Source organism: Diaphorina citri, unplaced genomic scaffold (assembly GCF_000475195.1).
Source record: "Diaphorina citri unplaced genomic scaffold, Diaci psyllid genome assembly version 1.1 scaffold930, whole genome shotgun sequence".
Lineage (NCBI taxonomy): Eukaryota > Metazoa > Arthropoda > Insecta > Hemiptera > Psyllidae > Diaphorina > Diaphorina citri.
The window spans coordinates 178406-203962 of NW_007378361.1; the positions used below are offsets into that span (position 1 = coordinate 178406).

A 25557-nucleotide genomic window follows, 5' to 3' on the forward strand; every position below is an offset into this window, starting at 1 on the left:
GATGTCTAATATACAAGCTAAATAGAATCTCAAGATACCGTAATACACTGAAAAATTGAATTACTTAATTGAAAATTGAACTGGCGACTTTGCAAGGCAGCCTCTAAGTCTATAAAAATAAAATTCGAGTAAGGGAAACAAAGTTATCGATTGGTGTACAAAGTTACATGTTTTAAGTTCAAAAGTTGACGTTACGTTTATAGTTTACGAGTTAAGGGAGACACAAGCGTTCCAGAAAAAAACCTTCGCACTTTGCATTTCGCAAAATTAAGGTGAAAGGAAAAAGTGTTCCGAAATAACTAATGTGTAGATAAAAAATAAAAATCTCAACTATACAAAAGAAACAATATTGAAACAAAAACACGTTCCGTGTTTGAAACAAAAACAAATTTTGAGTGTTTGAAACAAAACAGGTTTTGTGTTTGAAACAAAAACACGTTGTTTCAAACTAAATATGTTTGAAACAAAAACACGTTGTTTTAAACTAAATACATGGCGTGAAACAACCTCGAGAACACTCGTGTTAAGCTACGTCGAGTGTGAATCTAGAGTGGTCCAATGATGTCTTTTTTGAAAAAGAGGAGAGAAAGTAAGAGGATTTAGGAAAGAAGGACTTAAAACGATTTTTTTAAAGAATGAATCTCTGTTGTTTTGAGCTAAACAGCTTCAAAAATCTTCATTTTTGTTTTGTTTTTGTTTGTTTGCTTTGTTTTTTATTTTATTTTAAGAAAAAATAAAATAAAATAGTTTTGTCTCCAAACAATTTTTTTCTTCTTAAGCTCTTCCTCCATAACCTTTCAGCACCAGCTGATGGTGTAAGTTATGCCATCGGGGACTAAAAATTAATGAAATTGTACAAAGTAAAATCGTAAAGGATCAATTTAGAATTGAAATTCAAGGCACGTAGAAAAAATGTAATCTAATAAATAAAGTTGGTTTATCGACAGTAAAATAAGGTTGGTCTATCCATGATATAAAATAAGGGTGGTTTATACATAGAAAAACAAGGTTTACCTCTAGTCAGTGAAAGTTAAAATTCATGGGTAAAAAATAGGGTGTCTAGTTTCTATGAAAGGATATTTTTTTCTTAGCAAGAATAACAGATTACAAGGGAAATAATTAATAAATATGGCTAAATTCTGTCAGTTTTTTCTCACCCTGGGAATGGCCCCCAGTCTTCCTCGCTCTCTCATTGGTCAGTAATTTGAAGGCGGGGCTGATGGGTAAACCTCATTGGCTGTTAACTCTAAAGGGAGGGGCGTAGTCTTCCTCGCCTTCTAATTGGCCGAGAGTGTGGAGGCGGAACCGCTGGTCATTCCTCATGGGCTACAGCTAATACCTAAAAGGAGGGGCTTAATTTTCCTCCCTCTCTTATTGGTTGAGAGTGTGGAGGCGGAATCGCTGGCCGTTCCTCATTGGCTGTGTCTAATACTATAGGGAGGAGCGTAGGGTTCCTCGCTCTGTCATTGGTGGAGAGTGTTGAGGCGGGGTTATTCCTCATTGGCTGCGTCTAATACTAAGGGGAGGAGCGTAATTTTCCTCGCTCTCTCATTGGTGGAGAGTGTTGAGGCGGGGTTATTCCTCATTGGCTGCGTCTAATACTAAGGGGAGGGGCGTAATTTTCCTCGCTCTCTCATTGGTGGAGAGGGTTGAGGTGGAACCGCTTGTCATTCCTCATGGGGAGGGGTGTAATTTTCCTCGCTCTGTGTTTGGCTGCGACTAATACTATAGGGAGGAGCGTAGGGTTCCTCGCTCTCTCATTGGTGGAGAGGGTTGAGGCGGGGCCGAAGGTCATTCTTCGGCTGCGTGTTCTTCAGCCTCCAGGACATGCTTGAAGGAGAACGGCTGGAATAGATAGCCCGTCCCTGTGTAGAATTTCGACATGAATTCTACCCTGTGAATCAGAAACAAGAGGGGGAAAAGGTTTTTTTTTAAAATAATTCATATTGAAATTCAGACCTTCAGACCAAAATGATTCATATTGGCCTCCAGGACATGCTTGAAGGAGAACGGCTGGAATAGATAGCCCGTCCCTGTGTAGAATTTCGACATGAATTCTACCCTGTGAATCACAAGCAAAGGGGGAAATTCACACCGTTTTGCTTTTGGTTTAGATGTTTGATTGTTCCGCTGTAACTCCTGATTGCCTGGTCCAATTTTGATGAAATTTGGTACACAAGTTCCTTGAATCAAGGTGTATTTACTTGTTTCTATTGCCCCCAAAGGCATTTTTTTTTTTTTTTTTTTTTTTTTTGACTGAACGAAGAGAAGGTCAACGTTTTAACTCGACCGTTTTGTATTTGGTTTAGATGTTTGATTGTTCCGCTGTAACTCCTGATTGCCAGGTCCGATTTTGATATGAAATTTGGTACACAAGTTCCTTGAATCAAGGTGTATTTACTTGTTTCTATCGACTTTTAGTCTACATTATTCTTTTATTATTATTAATAGTATTTCTGCCTATCATTTTTTTAAGCAAGGTTCTTATTTGTAATTTGTGAATTTATTCTGTACCAAATACACAAGACCTTGTTTAGACTGCGGGAGTAAAGGGACTTTTCAGTCTAATTCTGACAGAACAAACGAGGTATATTCTATTCTATTTAACTTACCAATGTAGACGTAGTGTGTGCAGGAATGCAGACAGACCCTCCATCATTACCAGGATGGCCAGAGTGAACATCGCCCAGAGAGCGAAGGATATGTACAGCATGATGGCGCCGGCGTGGCTCTCACTTTGCAGGCCGAGCTTCAGGACCATGTTCCAGAGAACCTCGGATAATTCTGCGAATAAACACGAAAGGAGAAAATTGAGAACAAAGATCTTAAAAAAAAATTAAAAAAAAAGTAATAAGAAGAAGAAGAAGAAGAAGAAGAAGAAGGAGGAGGAGGTTGGGAGTGTAGCGCGTCTACCTTGTGAGCGCTAGGTCGTGAGTTCGATTCCCGCCCGGGGCGGATTTTATCCTAAACAGATAAGATTTGTTCCCGGAAAGGCTGGCTATCTCCTTTCCTACTTTCTTTCTCTCCTTCGGGACGATAAGACCTTAGTAGTTAGGTACAGTTCTCTACATCAAACTTCTTTAACTTTCTCTCCTTCGGGACGATAAGACCTTAGTAGTTAGGTACAGTTCTCTACATCAAACTTCTTTAAAATAATAAAAAAAAAGGTCAATGCTTAAATTAAAAATTAGACTTACGAGCATGTGCTAAGCTAAGGGCCCAGAGCCGTAGATAGGAGGCAGTATGGTACTCTCTCCTATCCTACTTTCTTTCTCTCCTTCGGGACGATAAGACCTTAGTAGTTAGGTACAGTTCTCTACATCAAACTTCTTTAAAATAATAAAAAAAAGGTCAATGCTTGAAAATTAGACTTACGAGCATGTGCTAAGCTAAGGGCCCAGAGCCGTAGATAGGAGGCAGTATGGTACAATTTCCTCATCCTATTGAATGATGCTTATTTTGGGTGTTCTTGTTCTTATAGCCAAACTTTTACAATATCTCTAACCGTTTAGTTGGTATAGCTGAAAACCGCCAAAAAACGGTCAAAAATCGCCAACCGCAGCACCTATCTCAACCAAACGTTTTGAGTTGCACCCTTGTCATATTTGTGAACTACATACCAAATTTCAAGTCTCTAGCTCATACCGTTCCCGATATATTGTTAAATTACACCGAAAACCGCCAAAAAGCGGTAAAATGCCGCTAACCGTTGCACCAATCTTAACCAAAGGAGAGACGGTATACTTACGAGCATGTGCTAAGCTAAGGGCCCAGAGCCGTAGATAGGAGGCAGTATGGGAGATGGTACTCAGGACGTATTCTATGGTGTGAATACTCTGGTGAATGAGAATCTCGGCAGGCTCCTCGTGCTCCTCCTCTGGACCTTCGGGTGAACTCGGCAGAACCTAACGAGAACACACGAAACAATGTTTGGATAACACACAAAATGAATGGGCGTTTATTCAAAAATCCGATCAAACTTTATTTACGTATGGATATATCAAATTATGGTTGTCTGGCTGGGACCTTCGGGTGAACTCGGCAGAACCTAACGAGAACACACGAAACAATGTTTAGATAACACACAAAATGAATGGGCGTTTATTCAAAAATCCGATCAAACTTTATTTACATATGGATATATCAAATTATCGTTGTCTGGCTGGGGGACGTTAAACAGGGAGTAGACCAGCTTAGCCTGGCTGATGGACTTTGAACAGGGAACAGACCAGCTTAGCCTGGCTGATATACTTTAAACAGGGAGTAGACCAGCCTGAATTCCCCTTGTTAAAGAAATAGCAAAGGTTGAGTGCGAAGGGCATCCGCTCGTAAAATTTGTAGCCAAAACGAAATGTCAGCTCAAAGCAATCACCCTAGTCAGGGCTGATTAAGAGGCTGACGAAAAATGCCGACCCCGTCTGTACACGGGTAATGAGTAATGAGTGCTGGGGGACGTTAAACAGGGAGTAGACCAGCTTAGTCTGGCTGATGGACTTTGAACAGGGAACAGACCAGCTTAGCCTGGCTGATGTACTTTAGACAGGGAGTAGACCAGCCTGAATTCCCCTTGCTAAAGAAAAAGCAAAGGTTGAGTGCGAAAGGCATCCGCTCGTAAAATTTGTAGCTAAAACGAAATGTCAGCTCAAAGCAATCACTCCAGTCAGGGCTGATTAAGAGGCTGACGAAAAATGCCGACCCCGTCTGTACACGGGAAAAGGCGAAGAAAAAGAAGAATTGTAATGAGCGACGTTTTTACCGATCTTCTTACCTCATCGTTAGAATGGAGTTCGATGCCTCCCTGCAGGTCCCCGTTGTTGCTGACCTGTTGGTGTTTGTGCTTGTTTTTACTGGCGAAGAATATCAAATAGATGGGTTTCCCCAGGAGCATGACCGGAATACACGCTAGAGATATGAGCACCAGAACTGTTTGTACTTGATGCTGCAAATAGAATAGAATATAAAATTATATTATATCTATAGTGTGGAATCTGTTGGTGTTTGTGCTTGTTTTTACTGGCGAAGAATATCAAATAGATGGGTTTCCCCAGGAGCATGACCGGAATACACGCTAGAGATATGAGCACCAGAACTGTTTGTACTTGATGCTGCAAATGAGAAAACCCAAAATTGGATAAGAAAAAGAGAAAAACGGGCGAAAGTACAATTAGACCAGTGGTAACGTGCTTTCTTGGTACAGGTTAGGGGACCTTCGGGTGAACTCGGCAGAACCTAACGAGAACACACGAAACAATGTTTAGATAACACACAAAATGAATGGGCGTTTATTCAAACATCCGATCAAAACTTTATTTACATATGGATATATCAAATCATGGTTGTCTGGCTGGGGGACGTTAAACAGGAAGTAGACCAGCTTAGTCTGGCTGATGGACTTTGAACAGGGAACAGACCAGCTTAGCCTGGCTGATGTACTTTAAACAGGGAGTAGACCAGCCTGAATTCCCCTTGCTAAAGAAATAGCAAAGGTTGAGTGCGAAGGGCATCCACTCGTAAAATTTGTAGCCAAAACGAAATGTCAGCTCAAAGCAATCACCCCAGTTAGGGCTGATTAAGAGGCTGACGGAAAATGCCGACCCCGTCTGTACACGGGAAAAGGCGAAGAAAAAGAAGAATTGTAATGAGTGACGTTTTTACCGATCTTCTTACCTCATCGTTCGAATGGAGTTCGATGCCTCCCTGCAGGTCCCCGTTGTTGCTGACCTGTTGGTGTTTGTGCTTGTTTTTGCTGGCGAAGAATATCAAATAGATGGGTTTCCCCAGGAGCATGACCGGAATACACGCTAGAGATATGAGCACCAGAACTGTTTGTACTTGATGCTGCAAATGAGAAAACCCAAAATTGGATAAGAAAAAGAGAAAAACGGGCGGAAGTAGGTACAATTAGACCAGTGGTAAGTAACGTGCTTTCTTGGTACAGGTTAGGTACAGTTTTCACAGTAAAAGATATGAGGATATACGGTATCTATTTCTCCTTTTATCTCTAGATTCTAGGATAAACGATACCGGTACATTTTAAAAATACTGGGATATTTTGCAAACTTTCGATATTTGACCTGATAATCACTAATATTTCAAGTAAGAAGGGGTGTAAAAAATCTCATTTTTACTTTCTATTATTAAAAAGCTGAGAACAAGAAAAAAAAAGAAGAAGAAAAAAAAAAACTTTCCATCACGAGGATCGAACCCTTGAACTGTGGTCTTCTTACCTGACTTTCATACATGTACTCTTCACAGCCAGGGAATGGAATGGAATGTTTAAACAGCATCATATTAATGAATAGAATAAGAACGGAGGGAGCACATCGCGGACTTGTGAGCAAAGCTGAGAACATAAACCAAACAAAATAATGTAACTAAGACCGCTTCAACTAAGCTTGAATATCCGGCTTTGCCAGCGGCCGGAGGCCGCATTGTCTTGTATCAACAAAGGGAAGTACTTAATAACCGGGCTATCACCAAAAGTGGCGGACGAAGGCCAAAATATATTTATTATCTACAAATGGAATATTGCTGGCCTTGCCAGCGGCCGAAGGCCGCATTTATCCTTGGTAACATATTACCAAAGGGCCGAATTTATTTATTACGCAGATAACTACTTACGGTTCTGTGGAGCATACATGATCCACTTCATAAACATCAGGGTAACCATGTAGCCAAACAGCAACACGAGGAATATCAACTGAGGCAGAAACTCGAGGAGAATGTTGACCGGTTTCCTAAAGTGCACGTGATTGATGACGCTCAGAGTTACTCCGAATATCATGTGAACCACCCCGAATATAATGGACAGCTTCATCTTGTAGGAGTTGAGGAAGATGATTTTGTTCTCGGCCACCTGAAAGGATTAAACGGAAATGTTTGAAATCAATGCATTTGGGCGAAAACCGATAATAGACAACCAAGATATTTCTTGTAAGTAATGTAAAATGTAAATGCAGTTTCTTTGTGTTATTATGTCACAACTTTGGTGCTCACTGCAGCATTGTAGGATTTTCCCAATATCTCGATAATCCTAAAATCCAATGTTTACCTACCATGCTGGCACCGGTCGCTATGCGCATTATGTTACATAGCTACTCATTTTCCTCACGAGGCTGAGTGGGCCCCGCAACAGCCAGTCACGGAATCAATCATTTGCATGATACAAATTTCTTGACCCCGCCGGGAATCGAACCCGGGTCTCCCGCGTGCAAGGCGAGCGCAGTGACCACTACGCCACTACGCCATGGGAGCTGACATATTTTTTGTAAGTATGTATCTGATTTTTATGGAAATATCCCCCCCTCCCACGATCTAATTATACGAAGGAGAAAAATTCAACTACCCAACTCTAATACCGCCCGCAAAATTATCAATATTTTTTGTCAATATGTACTCCAATATCAAATCCCTGTTTTCTATTATCGTACTATATCGAAATATCATCGTACAAAATGTGATACTCTCGTATGGATACTGTAATATTATCGTACATATTGCAATGTTATCGTACGCGTACTATAATTACCTGCCACACAGGGTCCAAACCAAACGGGTACGGTATTTGGTCATAGTCGGACGTGGCCGGGTCCAAGATCAAATCCCGGTTCTCCATGATCGTACTCAGGTTGTAGTTGTTCTTCCAGGCAGATCCAAACACGGAGATGGACTTGGAGAAGAAGTCGTTGTAAATGAGACCGGTGTAGATGGAGAACAGGCCCATGAGCAGGATGATGTAGCGGCCGCCGAAGAAGATGTTCCAGATCTGAAAAATTAGAAAATTGGGAAAACTCATTTTAAAAAAGATTTTTTTTTAAGGGGTTTGACAGAGGGAATTGTAACTGCTATGGTCTTATCGTCCCGAAATCGAAGAGAGAAGGAATCCAGGATAGGAGAAAGCCAGCCGTTCCGAGAACGAACATTATCCCATCAGGATAAAATCCGCCCCGGGCGGGCATCGAACCCACGGCCTAGCGCTTACAAGGCAGACGCACTACCAACTAAGCTAACTAGGCTGGCTCGACTATGTTTGGTAACACCTTAGCGGTTTTAATATCTCTTACTTACCTCATTGGTCGTCTTCTTCTTCATCAGCTTCTGCTCCCAGATGACCATGAAAGCTCCGAACAGGGTCAGAATAATACCGTGTCCGGCATCACCAAACATGATGCCAAACAGGAACGGGAATGTGACGATCGTGTATAAACCTGGAATACAAGCAGGACCAGGTATAACAACGCGTTTAAATTACGAACTCATCCAGGAGTATACATACCTTGCCAGAAGAATCAGATAAAAAGACGAAAATAAATATACTAAATTAAGGGGGGCTGATCACCTCCCATATTTTTTTCCACATTCATTAATTTTTTTTTGTCCTTATCATCAAATTAGGGGAGGCCTTAGGGGAGGCCTCAGATACTTATCTGATTTTGTACTTTAATATTTTTAGCTATTATTTAAAGATATGTGTCAATATTTTACTGTACAAATAAAGGCTATTACTTACTTACTTACTAATCATCAAACTTAAACAATCAATTCAGGACCAAAGCTGAGAATATTTTCTTGGTCAGAGTTTTGTTCAAGAGTTGGGTGTTTTTTTTTTTTTTCTTTTCTTTGAAGGATGGCAATATGGTCAAACCAAGGCTGACCAAAAATTAATAATTCTGAAAATTTTCAGTTAAATAGAAAACGTCTCAAGTTTGAGAAACCATGACTTACCAGGATTAAGTTCCCGGTACGTAGCGATCCCTGGAATACAAGCAGGACCCTGTATACAACGTGTTTTGTAGCCCCCACTCTTAAGGCTAGTAGAATTAAAAATAATAATAATAATAAAAATGAAGTCTGGAGTTTTTTTTAAAGATGTTTGATAGCGGGAACTGCAACTGCTAAAAGTCTTATCATCCTGAAATCGAAGAGAGAAGGAAGACAGGATAGGAGAAAGCCAGACCTTCCGAGAACGAACATTATAGGTTCAGGATAAAATTCGCCCCGGGAGGGAATCGAACCCGCGGTTCTCCTTTTCTCTTCGATTCTGGGACGATAAGATCTCGGTTGTTACCGTTCCCTGTCTTACCAGGATTGAGCGATACCATAGGAATCGATAAGGTTTGGGAAGCCCTGAGTAAATCGAGGATAAAAAGTTCACCCCTGGCGGTAATCGAACCCGCGACCTACACCTTACAAGTACTAGAGAGTACAACTTACCAGGATTGAGTTCCCGGTACGTAGCGATACCATAGGAATCGATAAGGTTTTGGAAGCCCTGAGTGAATCGGTTGGTCTGATTGAACGTGGGAGGCATCTCATTTGTTTCTATCACATTGAGGAATGATGGAATTGAACTGCCCACTGCTTTCTGGAAACATGGAACAGAGGAAATGGAACGTTTAAAACATGGAACAGAGAAAATGGACCATTTAGAGCAGTAATACTTAACCGGCTTTCGATTATTTTACATGCTCCCTAACCCTATTTAAAGAATATTTTACATTATTTTGCATGCTACCTAACCCTAATGTGTTACTTACAATACCCTCGGCCAGGGTGAGTCGGACAAAGGTCAAATGTTTGACCGGTACCCAACACTCCCCAATGAGGCATTTATTGGTGACATCCATGTTCAATGAGTTGAGAGTGTGGTAGATGGCCTTCATCTTGGTGACTTTAAATTATTTTGCATGCTACCTAACCCTAATGAGTTACTTACACTACCCTCGGCCAGGGTGAGTCGGACAAAGGTCAAATGTTTGACCGGTACCCAACACTCCCCAATGAGGCATTTCTTGGTGACGTCCATGTTGAATGAGTTGAGAGTGTGGTAGATGGCCTTCATCTTGGTGACTTTAAATCATTTTGCATGCTACCTAACCCTAATGAGTTACTTACACTACCCTCGGCCAGGGTGAGTCGGACGAAAAATTATTTTGGCATGCTACCTAACCCTATCAGTTACTTACACTACCCTCGGCCAGGGTGAGTCGGACAAAGGTCAAATGTTTGACCGGTACCCAACACTCCCCGATGAGGCATTTCTTGGTGACGTCCATGTTGAATGAGTTGAGAGTGTGGTAGATGGCCTTCATCTTGCGGACCATGACAGACCACGCATGTAGCTCCTTGGCAACGCTGACCAGGACGCGTTGCCGATGGTCCCGGGTTTGATTTAGCACCTGGCAAATTTTTTTTGTAAATTAAATGATTGCATTTCTTTGTGTTACATATTTATTTCACATGAGATGAAGTTCTTTTGTGTTATTTTACATTTTTTTAAATCCTACAGCATTTTTGTTACTATTCACAAAAGTTAGAGGTATTGACTATTTAGGTCATTCTTCCTCTACAACATTGTAGGATTTTACAAATATTTCATGAAATATGCTGGCACCGGTCGCGATAGTCTTAAAAAGCTACTTATTATTTTGAGGGCCCCAAAAAAACCAAGCCATGAATTCGATTATTTTCATTTGACAAATTTTTCGACCCCGCCAGGAATCGAACCCGGATCTCCCACACGGCAGGCGGAGCGTGTAACACACTCCACCACCGAAGCTATAGGTCCCATCGGGGACAACTTACCATATTTAAATCTTCCAGTCTCGTTTTAACACCTTGGACCATATCGGTTCGCTCCTGATGGGCAGAAGGACACGGGTAGAAGGAAGCGTGAAAGCCGGAGCACACTTTCTTCACGCGTGACTTGAGCTGCTCTCCCTGGAAAAACGCCACGAACACCGTCTTGTAGATCTCGTTGCCCTGGAACAGAAGCGAATAATCAAATTTAACTGCATTTTGTAAAATTAAAAATAATAACAATAGTACTTATTTATACTGTTCGCATAGAACTGAAAAGTCCCTTTACTCCAGCAGTAGGCTACTACTATTATTGTCGTTAAATTCTCAAATTAAATTGAGGATAAAATTCTATACCTCGGCTGGGATTGAACCCACGCCCTCCTGTTTACCAGGCGAGCGTCTTGATCACTACAACACTGAGGCAAGTTGAACCCACGGTCTCCTGTTTACAGCGTCTTGACAGATGTACAGATTAAAGTTAAATTTCAATTTAAATACATTGGGTCTGTTTCTCCTATTTTGTCCTCCTTCTCTCTCCTCTATCCTGTTCTCTTCCATTTCGGGATGATAAGATCCCCAATCATAATCTGGAACAAGCTGGGCCCGTCCCTCCGGGAATTATTTAGCCCGTAGTTTATTCGATCGTGATTAGAGAAAATCAGTACCAGGGTGTCTACCAAAATGGAAAAATAAAATTCCCTGACTTTTCTCGGTTTTCCAGTCCATTTTTTCCAAATTTCCAGTCTACTTTTTCAAGATTTTCCACCCTATTCCCACTGCGTCACAACAGATTTTTTTTTTTTTACTTTCTATTAACGAACATTATCCCATCAGGATAAAATCCGCCCCGGGCGGGCATCGAACCCACGGCCTAGCGCTTACAAGGCAGACGCACTACCAACCAAGCTAACTAGGCTGGATCGACTATGTTTGGTAACACCTTAGTGGTTTTAATATCTCTCTACCTGACTTTCATACATGTACTCTTCACAGCCAGGGAATGGAATGGAATGTTTAAACAGCATCATATTAATGAATAGAATAAGGTTACTTCTCTAGGAGAGTAGTAAGGTTAGGTTAGGTCTTCTTACCTGACTTTCATACATGTACTCTTCACAGCCAGGGAATGGAATGGAATGTTTAAACAGCATCATATTAATGAATAGAATAAGAACGGAGGGAGCACATCGCGGACTTGTGAGCAAAGCTGAGAACAGAAACCAAACAAAATAATGTAACTAAGACCGCTTCAACTAAGCTTGAATATTTGGCTTTGCCAGCGGCCGGAGGCCGCATTGCCTTGTATCAACAAAGGGAAGTACTCAATAACAGGCCTATCACCAAAAGTGGCGGACGAAGGGCAAAATATATTTATTATCTACAAATGGAATATTGCTGGCTTTGCCAGCGGCCGACGGCCGCATTTATCCTTGATAACATATTACCAAAGGGCCGAATTCATTTATTACGCAGATAACTACTTACGGTTCTGTGGAGCATACATAATCCACTTCATAAACATCAGGGTGACCATGTAGCCAAACAACAACACGAGGAATATCAACTGAGGCAGAAACTCCAGGAGAATGTTGACCGGTTTCCTAAAGTGAACGTGATTGATGACGCTCAGAGTGACTCCAAATATCATGTGAACCACCCCGAATATAATGGACAGCTTCATCTTGTAGGAGTTGAGGAAGATGATTTTGTTCTCGGCCACCTGAAAGGATTAAACGGAAATGTTTGAAATCAATGCCTTTGGGGGAAAACTGCTAATAGACAACCAAGATATTTTTTGTAAGTAATGTAATTGTAAATGCAGTTTCTTTGTGTTATTATGTCACAACTTTGGTGCTCACTGCAGCATTGTAGGATTTTCCCAATATCTCGTAATCCTAAAATCCAATGTTTACCTACCATGCTGGCAACCGGTCGCTATGCGCATTATGCGTCATAGCTACTCATTTTCCTCACGAGGCTGAGTGGGCCCCGCAACAGCCAGTCACGGAATCAATCATTTGCATGATACAATATTTCTTGACCCCGCCGGGAATCGAACCCGGGTCTGCCGCGTGCAAGGCGAGCGCAGTCACCACTACGCCATTGGAGCTGACATATTTTTTGTAAAGTATGTATCTGATTTTTATGGAAATATCCCCCCTTCCACGATCTAATTATACGAAGGAGAAAAATTCAACTACCCAACTCTAATACCGCCCGCAAAATTATCAATATTTTTATTTATTTATTTACGGGACTAACCCTTTATACAAAAGTTACAATAGAAAAAAATACACTAAAACTAAACAAACACAAACAACAATCAAATACAGTAGAAAAAAAAATATAAAATGAAATATAAAAGGAAAGTAAAAAGTACCTAATAAAGAGTAGTAATAAAGAGTAAATTTAATTAAATTTTTTTGTCAATATGTACTCCAATATCAAATCCCTGTTTTCTATTATCGTACTATATCGAAATATCATCGTACAAAATGTGATACTATCGTATGGATACTGTAATATTATCGTACATATTGCAATGTTATCGTACGCGTACCATATATCAGTCGCGCTGTCATAGAGCAGGAAAAATGAGGACCAACGGAATTTTTCTTTTTCTTCTACGACTTCTAGATACCGAGATAAATCGATCTAAAAATACCGGTAAATCGTGAAGTTTGACGTCACGGCATACGCTCCCGTAGGCGATGACGTCATAATTCATGACTCCCGCTTCGTTTGTTTGTGCGCAAGCGTTTCTGCGCAATTTGACGTGAAATCTGACGTCACAACTCACTGAACTTTTTCATTAGAACGGCAATTAAAAATTGAATTGCGCATTTTGACGTGAAATCCGACGTCACAACTCTTTGAACTTTTTCATTAGAACGGCAATTAAAAATTGAATTTTCTACCTTTTAAAGTTACTTTTTCCGAGTTTTGACCTCAGATTTGGATTTTTCACAACTTTTTACGTAGGAATCGACCTTTTATTAAAAATATTTTCCCAATTGCAACTCCTCCATTACCTGCCACACAGGGTCCAAACCAAACGGGTACGGTATTTGGTCATAGTCGGACGTGGCCGGGTCCAAGATCAAATCCCGGTTCTCCATGATCGTACTCAGGTTGTAGTTGTTCTTCCAGGCAGATCCAAACACGGAGATGGACTTGGAGAAGAAGTCGTTGTAAATGAGACCGGTGTAGATGGAGAACAGGCCCATGAGCAGGATGATGTAGCGGCCGCCGAAGAAGATGTTCCAGATCTGAAAAATTAGAAAATTGGGAAAACTCATTTTAAAAAAGATTTTTTTTTAAGGGGTTTGACAGAGGGAATTGTAACTGCTATGGTCTTATCGTCCCGAAATCGAAGAGAGAAGGAATCCAGGATAGGAGAAAGCCAGCCGTTCCGAGAACGAACATTATCCCATCAGGATAAAATCCGCCCCGGGCGGGCATCGAACCCACGGCCTAGCGCTTACAAGGCAGACGCACTACCAACTAAGCTAACTAGGCTGGCTCGACTATGTTTGGTAACACCTTAGCGGTTTTAATATCTCTTACTTACCTCATTGGTCGTCTTCTTCTTCATCAGCTTCTGCTCCCAGATGACCATGAAAGCTCCGAACAGGGTCAGAATAATACCGTGTCCGGCATCACCAAACATGATGCCAAACAGGAACGGGAATGTGACGATCGTGTATAAACCTGGAATACAAGCAGGACCAGGTATAACAACGCGTTTAAATTACGAACTCATCCAGGAGTATACATACCTTGCCAGAAGAATCAGATAAAAAGACGAAAATAAATATACTAAATTAAGGGGGGCTGATCACCTCCCATATTTTTTTCCACATTCATTAATTTTTTTTTGTCCTTATCATCAAATTAGGGGAGGCCTTAGGGGAGGCCTCAGATACTTATCTGATTTTGTACTTTAATATTTTTAGCTATTATTTAAAGATATGTGTCAATATTTTACTGTACAAATAAAGGCTATTACTTACTTACTTACTAATCATCAAACTTAAACAATGTCTCAGAAACACATTGCCCCTGCTGATCCTCCACAACATTCGCTCAAATGCAGGTACGCGCTCTCTAGGTACTACCCCAGCCACAAACCTGAAGAAATCAGAAGAAAAATTATGGAAAAAGTACTGGGGGGAAAAGGAGATATGCACCGATAAATTAGGGCTAGTACATCAGTTCGTGAGGGAATATTATTAATTTTACAAGATAGCATCATCTTCTTCTTCCTCGCCTTTTCCCGTGTTCAGACGGGGTCAGCGTTTTTCGTCAGAATCTCAATCAGCCCTAGCTAGGGTGATTGCTTTGGGCTGACATTTGGTTTTGGCTACATTTTTTTTAAAGAGTGGATGCCCTTCGCACTCAAACTTTGCTATTTCTATAGCAAGGAAAATTTCAGGCTGATATCCTTCCTGTTAAAAGTCTACGCGCTCTCTAGGTACTACCCCAGCCACAAACCTGAAGAAATCAGAAGAAAAATTATGGAAAAAGTACTGGGGGGAAAAGGAGATATACACCGATAAATTAGGGCTAGTACATCAGTTCGTGAGGGAATATTATTCATTTTACAAGATAGCATCATCTTCTTCTTCCTCGCCTTTTCCCGTGTTCAGACGGGGTCGGCGTTTTTCGTCAGAATCTCAATCAGCCCTAGCTAGGGTGATTGCTTTGGGCTGACATTTGGTTTTGGCTACATTTTTTTTTAAAGAGTGGATGCCCTTCGCACTCAAACTTTGCTATTTCTAGAGCAAGGAAAATTTCAGGCTGGTATCCTTCCTGTTAAAAGTCCTTCCTCGCCTTTTCCCGTGTTCAGACGGGGTCGGCGTTTTTCGTCAGAATCTCAATCAGCCCTAGCTAGGGTGATTGCTTTGGGCTGATATTTGGTTTGGGCTACAAAAATTTCAAGAGTGGATGCCCTTCGCACTCAAACTTTGCTATTTCTATAGCAAGGAAAATTTCAGGCTGGTATCCTTCCTGTTTAAAGTCCCGATGTCTTACCCGAGTCTTCCTCGGCCCACTTGGTTCTGTGACTCCTCGGATATTAAAGCTTTGGTGAGGGAGTCATTCCCTTGGGATCCAGTCTCATGTTGTGGAAATGAAAAACTCTGCAGAGAAACAGAACAGAAAGAACCAAGATTAGATTAGCATGGTCCTCAAATTCAGTACAAGTTTCGTTGGGGAGATGCACTAGGTCGCGGGTTCGATTTCCGCACGGAACAAACTTCATCTCTAAAAGATAAGTTTCGCTCAGCACAAACAAACTTTATCTTACTAAGCAGATAAGATTCGCGCTCGGAACGGGCCCCGGGCGGCAATCGAACCCGCGGCCTAGCGCTTAAAAGGCAGACGCACTACCAACTAAGCTAACTAGGCTGACTAAACTTTATCTCTAAAAGATAAGTTTCGCTCAGGACAAACAAACTTTATCTTACTAAGCAGATAAGATCCGCGCTCGGAACGGCTGGCTTTCTCCTATCCTGTCCTTCTTCTTTGATCGAGTTTGGGATAGTAAAACCTCCGCTTTTTCAACTCCCTCGATAAAAAAGCCATACCTACACTTTTTTTTTCATTATTAAGAGTAAATTAGGAGTGTAGATTTGTAGAGAGGGTAATTCAAAGATTTCAAAGGCAATATAAAACCATCCAAGCTCAATCAAATATTTAACACAAGGGTAAATAAAGTACATGCTCAGGTGGTGGCTCTTAAGTTCGTGCCAAGCATAGTCTCAAGGCATTTGATTGGTCAATTTTGACTTGAGACTGATCTAAGAACGATCATTCTTGTTCATAAATACGAGTGTAAGTGGCTATGAACTGGGCTAGACTAGGCTAGTGAGCGCTATAGTCTTTGTACAACTTGGCATCAAAGTGGTAACGTACGCAAGTCTAGGCTTGAACTATAGAGCCCACCTCTGGGGCCGAGTGGTGAAGAGCACTGACTCTTACACCCGTATTTATGAACAAAAATTCTCGGTCTCAGATCAGTCTTGAACAAATTTTGGCCAATCAGATGTTTGGAAATATGGGTGTTCATAAATATGGGTGTAACACCCAAAATGCTGGCTCTCAGCAAGTGCTCAAGCATCAATTCCAAACATCTGATTGGCCAAAAAAATTTCAAGACTGATCTGAGACCGAGAATTTTTGTTCATAAATACGGGTGTTAAGCCGGAGGTGCTGCGTTCGAATCCCAGCCAGGCTGAAAATTTTTCTAACCAAACTCTTCCGTTCTTGGATAGGCATGGATGTAAAAAGATAAGCCTTGAAGTATAGCAAAGCGGTTGCCAAGGCACATTAATCTGGGTCCATTAAAAAAAAAAAATACATAGCCTAGCCTAGCCCTGTCCTGTTCTTAAAACATAAAAAGAAAAATATAGCCTAGCCTAGCCTAGCCTAGCCTAGCCTAGCCCTGTTCTTAAACACCACCTCATGGTGGATTCTAATACATACAGGGTGCTTCATAAGTCCTAAAGTTTGCAAATGAAATACCTACTTCCTGACCAGTGTAAGTTCGGAAGTGATGTACCTACTTCCGCTTACCAGTGTACAGGGTGTTATTAAATACTGAGGCCGAACGTAGAATATACCCCGGAAAACCACTAACCTACGACACAATAGATGATTTTTTTTTTTTTTTTTCCATCACCTAATGAAATGAAACGAATGTTTTAGTGTGTTTAGTGCGAATTCGTAACGCTAAAATAATCAGGGATGAGAATAAGAAGGAAAAGAAACTAGAAAAAAAAAACTTCGAGAGATTAGAGCTTGATAGAGGGAACTGTAAATGCTAAGGTCTTATCGTCCCGAAATCGAAGAGAAAAGGAAGACAGAATAGGAGAAAGCCAGTCGTTCCGAGAACGAACATTATCCGGTTATTGTAAAATCCGCCAAGGGCGGTAATCGAACCCGCGGCCCAGCGCTTACAAGGCAGACGCGCTACCAATAGCTTTCCATAGCTCACTGACTCTTAGTCGCCTCACAAGGTCCGGCCCTGATCGACAATTAAGCACACACAAGAGGTAACATGGGCGCGGTCTGATGATTTGTGTCGGTTAATTTGTCACCGCGGTTATTGAGGTTCATGCACACGCGCTATTCGTATGCAAATGAGCGCGGAGCGCGCTTTGACATTTACATTACGAGCGAAGCGATAATTGCGTTAGGTATACCTAAGAGAGTTGAGTAGTATGAATACGAGACTTGAAATAATTACTTTCTTTGTGGTATGTAGACTTGTCGAATATAGACACTGAAGTATGTGAGGTTTGGAGCTAGGGGCACGTCTTCAATAATTTCAGCACTTCAATTTGAACTTTTTTTTTTTTAAGAGGTTTGACAGAGGAAACTGTAACTGCTATGGTCTTATCGTCCCGAAATCAAGAGAGAAGGAATTTTTTTAAAGAGGTTTAACAGAGGGAACTGTAACTGCTATGGTCTTATCGTCCCGAAATCGAAGAGAGAAGGAAGAGAGGGATAGGAGAAAGCCAGCCGTTCCGAGAACGAACATTATCCCATCAGGATAAAATCCGCCCCGGGCGGGAATCGAACCATTTTAAAGAGGTTTGACAGAGGGAACTGTAACTGCTATGGTCTTATCGTCCCGAAATCGAAGAGAGAAGGAAGCCAGGTTAAAGAGGTTTGACAGAGGGAACTGTAACTGCTATGGTCTTATCGTCCCGAAATCGAAGAGAGAAGGAAGCCAGGTGGAAGAAAGTTGACAGAGGGAACTGTAACTGCTATGGTCTTATCGTCCCGAAATCGAAGAGAGAAGGAAGACAGGATAGGAGAAAGCGATTATCGTCCCGAAATCGAAGAGAGAAGGAAGACAGGATAGGAGAAAGCCTGCCGACAGAGGGAACTGTAACTGCTATGGTCTTATCGTCCCGAAATCGAAGAGAGAAGGAAGACAGGATAGGAACACAGAGGGAACTGTAACTGCTATGGTCTTATCGTCCCGAAATCGAAGAGAGAAGGAAGACAGGATAGGAGAAAGCCAGGGGGAACTGTAACTGCTATGGTCTTATCGTCCCGAAATCGAAGAGAGAAGGAAGACAGGATAGGAGAAAGCCAGCCGTTCCGTAACTGTACTTTTTTAAGCGAATGCAAATATCAAGTTTTTTTTTAAAGAGGTTTGACAGAGGGAACTGTGACTGCTAGAGAAATCGAAGAGAGAAGGAAGACAGGATAGGAGAAAGCCAGCCGTTCCGAGAACGAACATTATCCCATCAGGATAAAACCCGCCCCGGGCGGGAATCGAACCCGCGGCCTAGCGCTTACAAGGCAGACGCACTACCAACTAAGCTAACTAGGCTGGCTAGCCCCGGGCGGGAATCGAACCCGCGGCCTAGCGCTTACAAGGCAGACGCACTACCAACTAAGCTAACTAGGCTGGCAATTTGAACTTTTGATCCTCAAAATGTTCTACTTTATGCACGTTTGTATATGCCACGATAAATAAATCTAATATATAAAAATGAATATTTGTTTGTGTGTTTGTTCGAACTTTATGCCTGGCCAAACCGCTCATCCGATTGCTATGAAACTTTGTCAACTTATTGCTTGCACTCCTGGTGAAGGTTATAGGCTATTTTCCGGTTCGTTTTTGTTAAGGTACGCTGAGCAAGACCACTAAATGGATGAGTGACATGAACGGCCATGCCTTAAGGATTTACTAGCAGAAATCCGGAGCGAAGCGACGAATTTCGGCCAGTAAATAGATAAAAAGGACACCCATGGAAATAAGCTATGTATTAGTTGACAAAAGAAAAACAAATAAAATAAAAAAAAATAAAATAAATAAATTAACACAAAAATCGGAAAACTACTACTCAAATTGTCAATAATTGTCTACTCAAACTTGTGAAGGAAAAGAAAATCACCAAACTACAAAACCACAAAACAAAAGAGAAATCAAATAAGGATCAGTAAAAGACTAAAAGGAAACAAGACGGGTCTTTCAAACAAGTTGTTTTTTCTCATTTTTCAAAGCACAAATGTTTCTCAGCTTTTTTAGTCCGTCCTTCCTTTATTATTACAATAGTAATAAAAAAGGTATAAGGGACGGACTATTGTATTAGGGTATGGGTTGGATGTTGGATGGCAAAAATTGCCTTAGGCAAAGGGACGGGTAACCCATTCGTTCATTATTATAATTGTAGGGACTGACATTGACTTCAGACAACTTCTCTCAGTTGAAAGACCATCATAAATTCTCAGCACTATGCCAAGCACTCAGACTCAGACAGATTGACTTCAGACAACTTCTCTCAGTTGAAAGACCATCATAAATTCTCAGCACTATGCCAAGCACTCAGACTCAGACCATCTGCTGATAGACCATCACGTCGGAACGTGAATGGCGGAAAAATCTCGAGACCTACGTCTCTCAGACAATCTGACAGTCCTAGGTCTGAAGCTCTTCTCCACAACACACGTTCAGATTGTCTGAAAGACCGCGGTCTGGGAGACGGTCTGAGCCTGAGTGACTGGCATTAGGTAGGGGAGTGAAAAAAACCATTTCTAGGTGGGCGGCCAAAACCAAAAACTCAAAAGGGGGGGCCTGGTTCAAAAATAAACTACTCACAATATCCAAAATATCCATGTCAAGCTTGTGTAAGAAAGAGAGAGGAAAACAAAAGAGAGAGAGAGAGAAAAAAACAAAATGGCCGTCAATAAGTCAAGTAAATGAGAGGAAAAATGAACACCAAAATGAAATCAGTGGGGGTCCTGAGGAATTAATAGTAATAGACTCTTGAGTGGAAGGTAACCACCAGACGAGGTTAACACCGGAGGCGTTTTCTACAACTTAACAAATAAACTACTCACAATATCCAAAATATCCATGTCAAGCTTGTGTAAGAAAGAGAGAGGAAAACAAAAGAGAGAGAGAGAGAGAAAAAAAAAATGGCCGTCAATAAGTCAAGTAAATGAGAGGAGAAATGAACACCAAAATGAAATCAGTGGGGGTCCTGAGGAATTAATAGTAGTAGACTCTTGAGTGGAAGATTACCACTAGACGAGGTTAACACCGGAGGCGTTCTCTACCACCTAACCCTTGGAGCATTAAGAGGGAGAGGAAGAGGGGGAGGACAAAGTAGAGGGATAAAAAGGTGTCGGGGGAGGAGAAATTGAGGGGGATTTCAAGTAAATTATCGCCACACGCACTCTACACCTATCTCTATCGCCACACGCCACACAAGGGTGTGAGACAAAGAGAGGGAGAGAGGAGAAGAGGGAGAGAGGAGAGGAGGGAGAAAAACGGGACCTATCAACAGTTAATTTTCCCTCGATCCTGAAAGAAACGGAGGGAGACTGTTTGAGGGAGGGATGGAAAGAGAAGAAATAGAGAGAGGACTAGAGGAGGGAGAGGGATAGGACGAGGGAAAGAGAGGGAGGAAGAGAGGAAAGGAGGGAGAAAAACGGGGACCTATCAACAGTTAATTTTCCCTCGATCCTGAAAGGAAACGGAGGGGAGACAATTTGAAGGAAGGGGAGTGAGGGAGGGATAGAGGGGAAGAGAGAGAGGGAGGGAGAGAAAAAAAGGGAAAGGGAGAGAGAGAGGAGGAGACAGGTTGAGAGATAGTGAGAGAGAGAGAAAGGGGGAGAGAGAGAGAAAGAGAAAGGGGAGGAGAGAGAAGAGGGAGAAGACAGGTTGAGAGATAGGGAGAGAGAGAGAGAGAAAAATGGAGGGAGGGAGAAAGGAGAAAGAAAGGAGAGTGTGCCCAGAAAAGCCGTGTGGAATTTTGGTTCGTTCTCGCGCATGACGACAAATTATTGAACCCCTAAAAAAACCTCAAAACTATACTCCGTTCTACTCAGTGTACTCATAGACTTATAGCTAATGTTTGACCTCCGGTACGGGTGAGGGTTGGAAATTTAATGTTAGAAGTTGATAGACACTAGGTATGAATATTAGTCTACAGACGTAGAAAAGGAAAGCAGCTAGCTTAGAAAAAAAAAAAAAAAAGTGGAGCTCAAGTAGGTAAGGTAGGTAATAGGGTACACCCTACCTAATCTCCCCTCTCCTTTCTTTTAATCTTTCAATATATATAATATTATAGTCTCCCTTGCCTTATCTCATATGAGCCTAATGACTTCTGGGGTCGGCTCTTTCTAGTGCGCCCAATGGTACATTCTTCTATTTTGGGATGTCTGTTTCAGGTATGTTGTTTCTTTTCCAATCTCACTTGTTGTTGCCTCATCCAGTTGTGTCTTGTCTTCCTCTTCCTGTCCTTTTGTTTGTTTGGGTGAACATTCATGTTCATTAGCCTGTACTACCATGTGGTCTTCTGGTCTTCGCTTAATGTGTCCATACCATCGGAGCTGTTTTTCTTCAATCTTGTTTGAAATACTTGTTACCCCTCCATCTACCTCTGATATATTTGCTTTCTTTTAATCTTTCAATGGACCCGAAAATCCTTTCGTCAGGAAAGTACTTGAACCTAATCCTACCTATTGTTCAATAAACAAAGGTCAATTAAATATCACAACGTACTAGTGTCCTATTACTTTCAAGGCACGTTCTTTTACAATAGACAGTTGCGCTTACTTGGGTGATGTTTCAAAGTCCATAGAGCCAGGAAATATGAGGACCAACGGAATTTTTCTTTTCCTTCTACGACTTCTAGATACCGAGATAAATCGATTTAAAAAATACCGGTAAATCGTAAACTTTGACGTCACGGCATACGCTCCCATAGGGCCGATGACGTATGACGTCATAATTTTCACGACTACCGCTTCGTTTGTTGTGGCGTAAGCGTTTCTGCCGCATTTTGACGTGAAATCTGACGTCACAACTCTTTGAACTTTTTTCATTTAGAACGGCAAATTAAAAATGAATTTTCGACCTTTGAAGTTAGGTACCTTTTTCGGAGTTTTGACCTCAGATTTGGATTTTTCACTTTTATTAGATAATATTTTCCCAATTGCCAAGCTCCTCATTTACATCCATAATCCATACACTACTCGGAAAAGGAAAAAGTTTGGGCAGGAAATTTCTGCCCCGGCCGGGATTTGAACCCAAAACCCCCCGGGTTGAGAGTCTCTTACCACTTGGCCACAGAGGTAGACCACTGTCGATAATTTTAGTCAGAGCAGGCGAAAGAGGGTTATCTATTTAGGGCTTTCAAATTTTAGTTAAGTTTGAGCGTAAGTCAATTAGGATAGCGTTTAGCAGTGTATTGACTGGCACACTCGTATGTACACATGTTCCTATAGCTGGTAAAGCACACACGCACAATTGATGTTTGCCATTGGCGACAAATTGAGTGACAGCATATCACGAGTGTTAGTGAAAAGTGTCACATCTCGAAAAATTGTTTTTTCGAAAAGTCCCAAGTTTTGACTCACAAAACCGCATCAAAATAGCATTATTTTTTTACCACTAGGAAACATTTGTATCCTTTGTACCCTTTTGAAGTTCTTCGAAGCATGAATTTTTCCACATTTTTTTTTTTTTTTTTTTTTTTTTTTTTTACGAAAAAATTCACAAGTTTTTTGAGTTGTGACTCTTTTCCACTATCACTGCGACATACTCGTACGTATGGCGTATGGCTAACGCTTAATTGGACTTTAAATAATTTTAAATAGCTAACACTTAATTAGGCTTGAATAAATTAGTTCGAAATATTCATTAGTGGATGTAGACGACTCCACTAGGGAGAGAAGGGAAGGAATTGTCTTGAAAATTTAATTAAAACATAAATGTTTAATTAAAAATCAATGAAAATTCTTTGTATTCTAAAGGCGACAGACACCTTAATGGCATTAGTAATGACTGTAATCCAAGGTGTATGATTTTCGTTTATGACAGGCTGATTCCGTGAGTTACATCAAAACCGCTTAATATTTTATTGAAATGTCCTTCATTTATTTGAATGTCAATGTCGGCGGTAATTTCATTTGATGTCGGAGTTAGGTTCCTTTATCCTAAACCTCCATACCCTTCTGCTGTTCAAAGTATTCATATCAAATAATATTGTTTATACAATTAATATCCAATATTTTAATTTAAAATATTTATTTAAAATCATTTCAGCCTCATTTTAACTGTACAATGTTGTCTGAGAAGTACCTTTGCTGTGTCGTTTTGGCAACCCAAACTTTGGACAGTCTGTCAGTAAATTTCACTGTTTCTCTTAGTAGGGCCATCCGTAACTTAAGCCTTATGTAATTGCGACCTGATTAGATATTTTGTGAAATACTAAGAAAATCTCAATATACTAAGGAAATCTAGGCATTTGTAAACAAGGATCCCGCCTTGGATTGCAATTAAGGCAGATTATGAATATTGTCCACTCAATTTCTCCTAAGAAAAACCTGTACCAAACCAAAAGCTCTATTTTAAATTTTACACCACCCTTTTAAAGCCAATGATTTTCATATAGGACAAAGCATCCAAAATCAACAACACAACTTAAAGCCAACAAAGAACACCAGTACAAAAAGCCAACAACTTTTCTATAGGACAAAAAGCATCACGGAACAACAACACAAGACAGCAAAAAATTGTCTCTTGTAGGACAGTAAAGACACACAACATAAAAGACAGGAGGGGATAAAACAATCACCACAACATCAAAGAGATAAAAAAGTAAGTTTTTGCTGTACTAAAGCTAAGTGTCCACTAGTAATAATCATTGCAGTGGACACTTAGAACTATTAATGAATTTACATATTTAATTTAGAAAGGGATAAAAAAGTAAGTTTTTGCTGTACTAAAGCTAAGTGTCCACTAGTAATAATCATTGCAGTGGACACTTAGTACTATTAATGGATTTACATATTTAATTTAAACATCTTTTGTAAATACTATTTACTTAACTTATGTCTAACCATGGATAATAAATAATAAGACTTGTAATTTTGTATAAATTGTGTTGTTGTTGTTCTTGTTCTTGTTATCTAATGCTTGAGATTGACCATTATGTTAAACATAACTTAAGTAAATATCGTGAGCATTTAGCTTAAGGACGCACCTAATTGAAGGCTTTTAAACAAGAAGCCCTTCTTGCCTTCTACCTCTGCTGAAGGCCGTTTTGGATAAAACGGCCCAGGGCTTAAGGTGTAATATTTAACACTCAAGGGCCGCTTTTGTAAATACTATTTACTTAACTTATGTCTAACCATGGATAATAAATAATAAGACTTGTAATTTTGTATAAATTGTGTTGTTGTTCTTGTTATCTAATGCTTGAGATTGGCTATTATGTTAAACATAACTTAAGTAAATAGCGTGAGCATTTAGCTTAAGGACGCACCTAATTGAAGGCTTTTAAACAAGAAGCCCTTCTTGTCTTCTATCTCTGAAGGCCGTTTTGGATAAAACGGCCCAGGGCTCAAGGGTAATATTTAACACTCAAGGGCCGTCAACTTACCTCGTGAAAGAAGGTCTGCGTCTTTTCCAGCACGTGTTTGAGTTCCGTAAGCTCGAGATAGTTAGACTTGAGGTTGATTGCATTTTGACTTAACTCTAGAATTTCACTCTCCGTTCTCTCCAAATGATTCTAGAGTGAAAAGAGGGGGTGGTTTTATTAACAGGCAAAATTACATGCAAAAGTGGATTGTTTAATGAAACTGCACACTTTGGACGAGAAAGAAAAAAAAAAATACTTTGTAAAGGCAAAAAAATTATTTTGGGAAAAATTTCTTTGAATATTTTCTTGGTTTGTTCTTCATGCTTTTTTTTTTTCCTTTGAGGCGCTTTAACTCTGGAATACCACCAGGTCGTTCACGCCGGTTCTCGGTTTTAGGTTATATTAGGTTTTTTGTTTACCTAATATGAGGGGTTTAACATCACTGTATAACTGCTACGGTCTTTAGAGTGTCGGTGGGTTTACCCTCCATTTGACGACAAGCAACCAGCCCGCAGGGTAGGGCTGGTTTATCTACCACGGTTAAACCACCCAAACCTTTGGCCGTATTATTCTGAGATAGTGG

At 40.7% G+C, this 25557-nt stretch overlaps 1 protein-coding gene and 1 long non-coding RNA gene across 3 annotated transcripts; both read right to left on the minus strand.

Annotated features, from left to right (window-relative positions):
* Positions 1-931: 931 nt before the first annotated feature.
* Positions 932-14294, minus strand: LOC103513148 (V-type proton ATPase 116 kDa subunit a-like). The gene is made up of 18 exons (XM_026826428.1): positions 14153-14294; positions 13614-13850; positions 12067-12301; positions 11669-11788; positions 10585-10790; positions 9966-10178; positions 9214-9364; positions 8068-8207; positions 7529-7765; positions 6622-6856; positions 6228-6343; positions 5668-5838; positions 5185-5229; positions 5019-5105; positions 4769-4939; positions 3749-3905; positions 2613-2784; positions 932-1894 (listed from the first exon to the last, which is right to left on the minus strand). The coding sequence occupies exons 1-18, from the start codon at positions 14249-14251 to the stop codon at positions 1792-1794; spliced, it is 2895 nt and encodes a 964-aa protein (XP_026682229.1). The 5' UTR covers positions 14252-14294; the 3' UTR covers positions 932-1791.
* A 349-nt stretch (positions 14295-14643) lies between these two features.
* LOC108252875 lies at positions 14644-25145 on the minus strand. Of its 2 annotated transcripts, none has more exons than XR_003392578.1 (3): positions 24996-25145; positions 15616-15722; positions 14644-14712 (listed from the first exon to the last, which is right to left on the minus strand). It is a non-coding gene; the product is annotated as an uncharacterized LOC108252875 (long non-coding RNA). The 2 variants fall into 2 exon arrangements; XR_003392579.1 differs by lacking the exon at positions 14644-14712 and adding an exon at positions 15044-15075.
* Between the last annotated feature and the right edge of the window lie 412 nt (positions 25146-25557).

Bases quoted from the DNA above. Each gene is read 5' to 3' on its own strand.
- LOC103513148 (XM_026826428.1), bottom strand. From the start codon at position 14,251: ATGTTTGGTGATGCCGGACACGGTATTATTCTGACCCTGTTCGGAGCT. The intron at 3,906-4,768 runs GTAAGAAGATCG...TGTTCTCGTTAG, and splicing joins AACTCCATTCTAACGATGAG to GTTCTGCCGAGTTCACCCGA. The intron at 1,895-2,612 runs GTAAGTTAAATA...TCTGATTCACAG, and splicing joins CACACACTACGTCTACATTG to GGTAGAATTCATGTCGAAAT.